General features: G+C 30.0%; 3 protein-coding genes across 4 annotated transcripts in view; 1 reads left to right on the forward strand and 2 right to left on the reverse strand.

Annotated features, from left to right (window-relative positions):
• The window catches only part of LOC108686115 (derlin-2), a 3340-nt gene extending 2261 nt beyond the window's left edge, over nucleotides 1-1079 (reverse strand). For both annotated transcript variants that reach the window (XM_018191217.1, XM_018191216.1), the window contains exons 1-3: nucleotides 761-1079; nucleotides 358-423; nucleotides 5-164 (exon numbers count right to left, since the gene is read on the reverse strand). In XM_018191217.1, coding sequence (XP_018046706.1) covers nucleotides 5-164; nucleotides 358-423; nucleotides 761-859 — 325 coding nt within the window. In that variant the 5' untranslated portion in view covers nucleotides 860-1079. The remainder of the gene's footprint in view (nucleotides 1-4; nucleotides 165-357; nucleotides 424-760) is intronic.
• Nucleotides 1080-1286: 207 nt separating this feature from the next.
• Nucleotides 1287-4677, forward strand: LOC108686099 (cytoplasmic phosphatidylinositol transfer protein 1). The gene is made up of 8 exons (XM_018191188.1): nucleotides 1287-1504; nucleotides 1680-1828; nucleotides 2217-2305; nucleotides 3346-3353; nucleotides 3421-3492; nucleotides 3601-3699; nucleotides 3782-3937; nucleotides 4244-4677. The coding sequence occupies exons 1-8, from the start codon at nucleotides 1454-1456 to the stop codon at nucleotides 4475-4477; spliced, it is 858 nt and encodes a 285-aa protein (XP_018046677.1). The 5' UTR covers nucleotides 1287-1453; the 3' UTR covers nucleotides 4478-4677.
• A 1107-nt stretch (nucleotides 4678-5784) lies between these two features.
• The window catches only part of LOC108686085, a 5562-nt gene continuing 1061 nt past the window's right edge, over nucleotides 5785-10285 (reverse strand). Inside the window, exons 3-7 of the mRNA XM_018191165.1 lie at nucleotides 9865-10065; nucleotides 9181-9389; nucleotides 6894-7031; nucleotides 6586-6685; nucleotides 5785-5959 (exon numbers count right to left, since the gene is read on the reverse strand). Of these exons, the coding sequence (XP_018046654.1) occupies nucleotides 5868-5959; nucleotides 6586-6685; nucleotides 6894-7031; nucleotides 9181-9389; nucleotides 9865-10065 (740 nt within the window). The 3' untranslated portion in view covers nucleotides 5785-5867. The remainder of the gene's footprint in view (nucleotides 5960-6585; nucleotides 6686-6893; nucleotides 7032-9180; nucleotides 9390-9864; nucleotides 10066-10285) is intronic.

Consider the following 10285-nt stretch of genomic DNA (forward strand, 5'->3'; position numbering starts at 1 on the left):
ATACATAATCCACCAAAAATAAACATCATCACAAAATCAGCTGTTCTCCTGCGGAAGGATCCTTCCTCCAACATACGACAATATCGATATGTGAAGATCATATTGAATAATAGATTGAATCCAACATTTCCAAAGAACAGAAATGTTGTTATTAATCGCCATATCTGAAATAATCCAGTATAATACTTTAGAAAATTTGTGATTGTACTGTTGATTTAGTACATGACAAAAAAATCAATTTGATAAAAAGTACAAATCTATTCATAAATTTTCTTCTAATGACAATAATAATCTTTGAATTATCTTATATAATAAAGCCAACTTTACATAGTTATTTGCATATCTATACTTTCGTACCTGGTATTGCTCCACAATAAGAATAGGATTGAAATACAGTTGAAACGGGGATACCAAGTCTAATTGCTGAAACATTTAAAGTAATTATACATTGCTGACAAGCAAATATATTTTATAAACTCAACGAAATCCATTTGTTCATTCGATTAAAATTATTTCCTAATTATCAGGCTTCTCTCTGTATATCATTTTTATACAATCATAGGCAAGCATTAGGATAAGTGCTGAGTCATCAAATGTGCTCAAGTATAAGTACTTGATCTTATATAAACAGATAAAGAGAGAATTTGAAAATGTAAGAGGGATTTGGAATGAAGGAAGATTCGGGTTTGGACCCGCGCAACGGGCGGCCAATGGGCGAAGTTGATCGACAGGATTAAAAAAAAAAACACGAGATAAGTACCACAGCAAGGGTCGTGATGACACAGGCTGTGGTGTAAGCCCGCGTCACAACGGGCATCTGCTTGTACTCGTGCCATAACGCTTCGTAGGCCATTGGCATCGATTGTCGGCGACCTCACGCCGAACGTATTCCTTCGTTCGTACCGAGACCTCGCAGCTGCATACACGCCGCTCCCCAATCCTGCTGCCCGTTTCACCATCGCATGTCGCACCGATGCGCGCGGCAATGTTACCTGCACATCGTTGCCCGCGAACGCGATTTTGTCTCCGTCGTCCGCTTCGCACACACAATCTTTGTACACGTAACACGTGAAACTGCGTGAAACTGTCGGCGGGGGGAGGGGGGAATAGTGGGCGCACGTCTGGGGAAATTTCCGCACGAAATCGCTGCCAATCCACAAGGACTGTCACGGGCTGTCAGGCTATGACTTTTTCGCCAGTAGGTTGCCGATCTGTGCCCATATCGATTATCGCAACGACGAATTCCACCAAACTTCTCGTCGCTACGGTAGCCGTTGCGCGCAGGTTGTAATGTTTATCCTATAGTATCCTATGGTTTATCCTACGTAACGTCGGACGCGAAAAATCACGAGAATCATCGCAGAACATATAGAATCGTGTCGCTCCTCCAGTGAGGACGCACGTGAAACGGACTTGATCAATCATTTGATCGATTGTCGGAAGTAATTTAAGGATGGTTCTTACTAAGGAGTACCGCATTTGCATGCCGCTCACTACAGAAGAGGTAACCTTCGAACGCTTATTTAATTATTTATTATTTTATTCGATAATCGAAAGTATTTATTCCACTCATTTGATAACTATCGTTACCTATCGTATGTTGATGTTTTTTTTTAAAAGATGTTGAAATCTTTTCTCTAAGAATTACTTTGTAGTGATCGATCAATTTCTTTGTATAGTATCGCATCGGTCAGCTATACATGATCGCCAGACATAGTCATGAACAATCCGATAATGATGAAGGAGTAGAGGTGGTTGAAAATACTGTCTGCGAGGATCCTGTTCATGGAAAGGGTCAATATACTGAGAAAAGGATCCATCTGTCTAGGTAAATCTTGTTTTTAAATATATAACATATAGGCATAGTTCTACAATTCATGGTTAATTCTTAATCGAGATTTAACTTATTCATCGTCTCTTTTCAATTCTAAAATTGAAAATAGATGAGAAACAAATTGAATCTAAATTAGGAGTTAAGAGTTAACCTTGAGTTGTGGAACTGAACTATAGAAATACATACAGTATTGCAACAGGTATAGACGTTTTTCAGCAAAAATATAATGTAAAATATAATATAAAAAAACAAATGAATCATTTCATTCTTGTTTAATAAACAACAAGAATATGTCCTTGCTGAAAAATGTCCTATATATAGAAGTTTTATAGTGTCTTGCTTTCTTGAAACAAACATTTCACTGTCTCTTTTTTCTTTTCAGTAAACTTCCTTATTGGATTCAATCTATCTTACCACGAATATTTTATGTAACGGAAAAAGCATGGAACTATTATCCCTTTACTATAACAGGTACATTTTGTTTTGTTTGCATGATCACAACACTGAATTACAAATTTTGAATAATTTTTAAACGGTAAATCTGTTACTAGAAAAGTTCCATCTGATCAAATTTTTAAGATATTGCATGTCAATTTTTAAAATATTTTTTCTAAATAATTTGGATGTGAATGAGAAAGGCAATTCCACTAAAATTTAATGATAATTAAGAAACATCAGAAATATTGGAATGAAAACAAAATGCTAAATAATTACTACTAGATCAGACCTATCCAACACTTTGCTTGTGAACTAAAACACTTCCACTTCTTCATTGTCTCGATAGAGCGAAATGGAGCAAAAATAATAAAGAATAAATATCAAATTCCTGAATTCAAGTCTGTCCAAGTATCATAGAAATCTGGTCATCATCAGTTATTATAAAAATCACTGATGATCAGATTAAACGTCAAAACATTTGATTAAAATTTTATTGTAATGTTTGGATTGTCACAGACAAGGATAATAAACAAAATAAAAACTACTATAATTGCAAATTAAAAAATAGATTTTTTTTTGGATTTTTTCTACGACACTTGGACAGATCTGAATTCAGGCGAAATCTAGTGTCTAATCGTTTGTTATTTTCGCTCTGTCGCACACTACCGATGATGGAGAGATATAAGCGTTTCGGCTTATGAGCAAAATGTTGGACAGGCCTGTACTAAGACACTAATATAAATCCATGCAAATATATTTTTAAAAAATTGTTTCTTATATTTGAAAAACAAGATTTAATAAAAATATTTTAATGGCACGTTCTGACTCAACGTTGAAAAAATGACTCTAGAAACAGCCTTCATTTCTTACTCTCACACAAAACTTTGTAAACTAGTGTAATTGTTTTTTATCAAATTTTACAATCATTACTTTAGAAATTGGAAGTAACATGACTCTTCTAGTATTAATAAAAATAATGATTTTTCAACTCTTGGTATTTAAAAAAAAAGAAAGAAGTTAAACTTAATTTTTTTTTATTTTCTTGCATGTTTATTCCTTCCTGACGATTGCAGACTACACTGTGAGTAATGTTTAGTATGAATATTGCTATAAAATTTTATATTATTCCTAAATTTCTTTTCTTTCAGTGTTCTTTTATGCCAAAGTTCCATATAGCGATAAACACACGATATGAAGACAATAATGGCTCCACAGAAAATGTAAATAACTTATAATTACATCATACTTATAACATACATTTTGTTATTACTTTTTATTTAATAATATTAGTACTGATTACTGATGATTCTATTGTTATTAAATTATAGTGCTTAGGGCTGTCATCCATGGAATTGATCCATCGAGAAGTCGATTTTGTAGATATTGCATACGACGAGCTCTCTGCGAAACATTACAAAGAGGAAGAAGTAGGCCTATAAGCTATAATTTAATCCCTATTTAATTCTTTATTAGATTTTAATTCTAATCAAAATATCTTAATTGTAACAGGACCCAAAATATTTTCAATCGAAAAGAACAGGTCGTGGCCCCCTGGTTGAAGGTTGGAGGGACACAACACAACCTATAATGTGTTCGTATAAATTGGTTCATGCCTCGTTTGAAGTCTGGGGTATGCAAACACGAGTGGAAGATTTCATACATAGAGTAAGTTTGTCTAATTTTGACCATTCATCTGTCTTACATTTTAGTAATATTTTTTTCAGTTATATAAGTAATCATTACTATTCAGAATATATTTAATATTTAGTAATACAAAATTATATGAATTAACAACTGAAATTAGTGATTTTACTTGTATGATCCAAAAAAATGATTGTTTATATCGAATTCGATTTCTTGATATACAGATTGAATGTAATATTCAAAAAACAGTACTAAACTCTACAGTCTTCCTCACTAAAAGTACATTGTGATTACATATTGATTATTCTATTTTCTTTTTGATTTTAGTGTATAAGAGATATTCTAGTGTTGGGTCACAGACAGGCATTTGCCTGGATTGACGAGTGGTATGACATGAACCTGGAAAATGTACGACAATATGAGCAGAAAATGCAAACTGAAACAAATGAAAAGGTTAGACTCAGAAATCAACTTGATGAGGAACAGATCGGTACACCATCCTCATCTATGCCAACTACGCCAAAATCACCCACACAACGATCGTGGTTTTCCTGGTCGTAGCCACAATTAGTGCAACAATTGATTTTGAGCTCTGCAGCAGTTTTCTGTCGCTCCGGTTAACATTAAGAAAGAAATAAGTGGCTATCTCTGTTCATGCTCATCTTTTATCTGTCTTAGAGAATGCACAAATCAGTCATGACATATTCTTTCAATGAACTTTACACTAGTAAATTAGTTTGATTGGTTTTATTATAGCAACACATACAACTTACATAGTTTTTTTTAAATACAAAAAAAATAATTTTAGAAAATGTAAATAAAACTTATAAAAATTTGTTATTAATCTAATTTTAATAACCAGTATCTTTTTCGTGAAAGAAAAACTCAAGAGGAAGAAGAAGATAATGATTTTAATTTTAAATAAGAAAAGGTATCAATATTATTTTATTAAAGGAATATGTCTAATTGATTACTGCATGTATACATAGGCGTAGTTCCATACACGTTTCATATATAAGCTTGCTATGAAACGATTTTTACATATTTTCGTATCATAGAATACACCTGAAAATATCATACTCCATATGCGATTACACAGTTAAATTTTTAATTTTAGTTAATTAAAGTTTAATTTTTTAAGAATGCCTAAAGAAAGTTTGTTTAAGTCATTCCACAAAATGGCATATATAGTTAGATTTTGAAATTTAAATAAAGTTTAATCGCACATTTTAGTGCACACCTTACATATGCGAAACGTTTTATTTGCGTTTTGCTCGCGCGCGTTAGCAATAAGATAATTTTATCGTGTAAAATTCTACGGTGAATTTATTTATAATGTATGAAATATTTTATTTGCAGTTTGATGTATAGAGGCACTGAAAAAGATATAAAAATATATGTGTTTGCAAATAATTCCTTATTTAAATAAACATCTTCATTTTATGTTACAAGTACAATTATTAATTTATTTATTTAATTTATGAGTCTTAATTCTAAGAAATAAATAAAATAAAATAAAATATATAACCTGTAACCATAAAATTTGTAACCTGTTCTTGTAAGACTAATAAGAACTTACAAGCGCTTGTAATTTTATTGTAATATCTTTACAGACAGCTTCTTGCTAGCTGTAAGATTTATAAAAAATCGATGGATATTTACGAATGATTGTACGTCTTATACATACGTATAGAATTATGTCAGTCATAAGTTCTTACAAGTTTTACGAAAATAAATTACAAGTCTTATGATTCTGTTTAGAATTGATCTAGTTACTTTTAATTAGATCGATAATCGTTACTATTCACTGGCAGTACATGTAAACATAATATTTTAATTAAAGTATAATTGAAATATTTAATCAATTTACATAAACAAAATTATAACAATATAAATACAGTAATTTGCATCTAAAAATACTTTGTACATTTGTACGATTGTTATAAAATTTTTAATTAGGATTAGCAATTGTCGGATGTAACCTGCCAACAATTGGATGTTGTAATGGTGTAATAAGAACACGTGCCATCTCGCCAACGTGACCTGTCGGCAAAATTTTATTGAATCATTAATAAATGCTTCATTAGAGAGAGTAAATCAAATTACTAGTATTTTTATTTCATTAAAACCTCTGAATAATTATAATTATATTAAATAATTACACATTGAGTCGTGAAGTGAGACACATTAATTTTTATTATATGCCATTTAATAGTAAATAAAGATAATTTCGATAAAATCAAATGATGAGATCGCTTTAAAACATTTGTAAAAATAAAAAACTATGCTTATTCTGCCTCACAATCAGTAAATAATCATAAAAAGTTATAAAAGGCGGGTGCAAGTGAAAATAGGCATATTAAATAAAAACATTTTACCTGCCTTTTATCACTTTACAATTTTACTGACTCAAAGGGAATAAGCATTTTCGTTCATTTTTACAAATGTTTTAAAGCGATCTCATTTTGTTTTATCCAAATTATCTTTATTTACAAATGGCAAATAACAAAAATTAATGTATCATTTCTCTGTGATATCACGATTCAATATGGTTGTGGTGACTAATCAGAATCTTAATAATAAAAAAAAGATTAAAATAATCATATATACTTTACGAAATAATAGTAGATACCTACATATTAGTGAAATAAAAATTAATAATATCTTACAAATATTAAAATGATCTCTAAGTCGAATAAAAGGATACAACAATGAAAACTCTTGCCATCTCGTTAATTCTTCATCTTCCTCTTGTGAAGTCGAAGCTGTCTAAAAATGCATAATACGATGATAACGGTTATTTTTTTTATTACGTTATTTTTACATTTAACGGTTATTTTTTACATAAAAAAATTATTTTTCATAAAAAAACTATTCTAAGACGAAGACAATTACATTAAATTAAACATGACTCAAATTTAAGTTAAGGAAATGTTAATGGATTTTTTTAATTGTTTTTCCAGTAAAAGTCTCTTACATCGATATAACTCGTCGTGGAATTTATAGTTTCCGAATAAATATTATGTTGTACATCGCGATGGAGTTGCGCAGCGGCTTCCGTAATTAATTCGCTGAATCTGGCCGCCACTTGTTTCCATCTTATTAAATCACCAGGCTATAAAATGAGATCAAAATAAATTATATAAAAGAAACATTTAATATAATGCATTTTATGAGGATTTAAATGCGTAATTTTTTTCGATACTTTGGTGAAAATTTTTCTCATAATTTTTATACGAATTAAAACATATTTCAAAAATACTCAGATATTAAAGTTTATATCTTCTTTTAAAATTTTTCATACAAGTGAATTCTGAAATATTCTAAAATTTTCCCATAATTTTTAAAAAATATTTTCAAATTTTTTAAATTTTATAACATTTCAAAAATTATACTTATAAAAAATCTTAGAAATCTTATATTATAATATTTCATAATTAACATATATGAAAAATTTTGAAAAAAGATATAGATTTTTTGAGAAATGTTCCAATTTGTAAAAAATGTTAGAAAGTTATAAAATTATATAGAAATTTTGAAAAATTATATGAAAAATTCTGAAAAAATTTTCAGCAGAGTAATTATGCATATTAGGAGTGACCTCAGATTTTAATGACCTTGATATATGTTGTCAAGATGATCCTGAGCATCAACGAGATATTATTAAAGACAGTTGGCGCTTAGAGAAATTCGCGTGCCTATTAAAACTCAATGATTAAGAGTAAGAAACTAATTATACAATGATTTCATGATTTTTATTAATTTCGTAGACATGTACATATGTTTAAAACTTAATAATACTCGATTTTCAACTGTGATTTTAATATCATCCAAGTTTGATTATCAACAGAGATAATTGTAGAGAAAAAATAATAATTGTAGAGAAAAAATTATAATTTTTCGGCAATATATAAGATATTATAGCATTAAAAGTATGCATACTTATTTAGACAGCATTTATATAATAAAAATTATATAATAAAAAAATCACGAATTTTTTTAAATTTTGGAAGCAGTGCACTTACTCAGTTTAGTTGCACACACCACTCACATATCAGGTAGATAGCATGGTGTTGTAGTTGGACGGTTCTCTCTCTCTAAATCTCCATCCTCTTTGTCTATGGATGTTCATGAGATTTAAGGATTGCAAGTACAATCTTAAAATGTCGTAAGTCAATCTGAAGACTGTATTAGCACCTTAAAACATTATATTTAACAGTTTTAAAATAAAAATGACTATGAATATCGTCTCATGTTTTTTCACAGCATTTCACAGTTCGTAGCTTCCTCCTTATAAATAGTCCATAGACAGAGAAGGTTGAGATGCAAAAAGAGACACTATCCAACTGCACACACTGTAAAGATGAAATCACACGATGTTCAATTTCTTGAATGATAAGCATGCATCCCCCGCAGAGGTTATCACAGAATCTAAGATTCAAATTCACCGCATGATACTATGATCCTTTTCTTGGATCGGAAAACCAAGCAGAGGAATAATAAAAAGAATAAGAAGAAGATGCATGCATATGCTGTTATGCTTGTTTTGATGCATACAGTCTGGCGTTTGACAAGTAATTATGAAATTAGCAATTATTTCTTTTGATTGGTGTATGCAAGGAAATAAGCTGAAGTAATCCATAATAAATATAAAAATCATGTATGTACATGAAGCGCTTAATACATGAACGAATTCCAACATATATCAGAACAGGCATAGCTATATGCATGCTATCATTCAAGAAATCAAGCATCGTGTGATTCTATTTTTATTCCTTTCATGATGGAAACTTGAAAGGCTACTTGGCAGGGAGGATGCGGAGGGATGAAATTCGCTTCGCGTGAAAAATCGCGCGCTCTTTCGCAGGGAGGTGGAACTCGCTTCGTATGGAAATCGTGCGCCTCTTGACAGAAGAGATTTATTTTAAAATAGAGAATTTTTATTTTATGTAGTAGAAAAAGGATACATTATTTCTTAAATTTATTTTATTCATAACTTTTTAACAAATAACTATGGCTAAACCTGATTGGAGGATAACATATGTCAAAGTCATTGAAATCTGTGAGTTCGCTCCTAATATACATAATTACCTTCTTTGCCAATGTAAAATAAAAAATAATATTTAAGAGTTTAATATCTAAGTAAAATTTTCAATGTTAAAAAGAGTAAATTGAATTGTATAAGATCTTTAACGCTAAAAATTTTTGTATAAAATAAATTGATTTGATGGACTAATGAGATATTATAAATAATATATTATTACGGATAAATTAAAAAACACTGGTAAAAGTGCAACAGGTAAGGGAGATCCGCGCAATTCGGAACATTCGGAAGGAGGTCCTGAAAGAGTTAAGTGCCTTAAAAGATCCAAAACATGAATCAAGAGCTCGCAATGACGACCACCGACATCCTGTCTAATAAGTCCTAGAGCATCTTGTGCAATAACTTGTGCTTCTACACCTGGATTATCAGCTGATCATATATAAATATTAAAATTTATATTTATACCACACACACATTCATAATATACAAAATTCTCCAAATATCTTTAATATTACAAATGATAATTAATATTAATAAATTATATTTAATAATATTAATATCGAATATTAAAAACTGAAATGTTAATTGAAAATCTATTACACTAATACTTAATTAGGTATACAGATCAAAAATTACAAATCATCAAAGACTCATTTGTCATCAAAATTTTAATTTTAGATTTGACGATACCGTAATAACTGGCGTAATTCACCAGAACTGACATTCTGCTGACGCTGAATTTGTAAACGCTATTCGATGAACGTTTCATTTTATACATATCGTCATTTTCAAACGATAAATAAATTATAGTTAAATTATAGCGAAATATTCGTTGTTTTCTTTTCTTACACATATATCTTACACATATATCACTTTCACTCCTTATTTCGTTGTTAATATTTACCAAGAATCAATTCTTGCACGTGTTGCGGCATAATTGGTTTCTTTAAGCGGCTGAGAAAAATTTGTAAAGCTGCCGCACATTCCAGAGCAACATTATTTGAATTTTCAAAATGCGGTTTATGGCCTTTCTTTAGAGAATTCAGAATATATCGTCGAACCTCACGACGTCCTGCTCGTCGAAATAATCCTTCCACTCTAGCATCTTTGATGCAGAATTAAAATTATTAAAAATAACAATATTGGTATTCCCTAAATAATAAACTATAAAATAACTAAGAACAAACAGGCAACTGGGAATTGGCACAATGATTGGTGCATAATTCGCTTTGAAAAAGATATTTTCTTGTCCGTTTGTTCTTAGTTATTTTATAAAATTATTAAATTATATTGTATATTATATTATATTAGAATATACAATATGG

This window comes from Atta colombica, unplaced genomic scaffold, assembly GCF_001594045.1.
Source record: "Atta colombica isolate Treedump-2 unplaced genomic scaffold, Acol1.0 scaffold164, whole genome shotgun sequence".
Taxonomy (NCBI): Eukaryota; Metazoa; Arthropoda; class Insecta; order Hymenoptera; family Formicidae; genus Atta; species Atta colombica.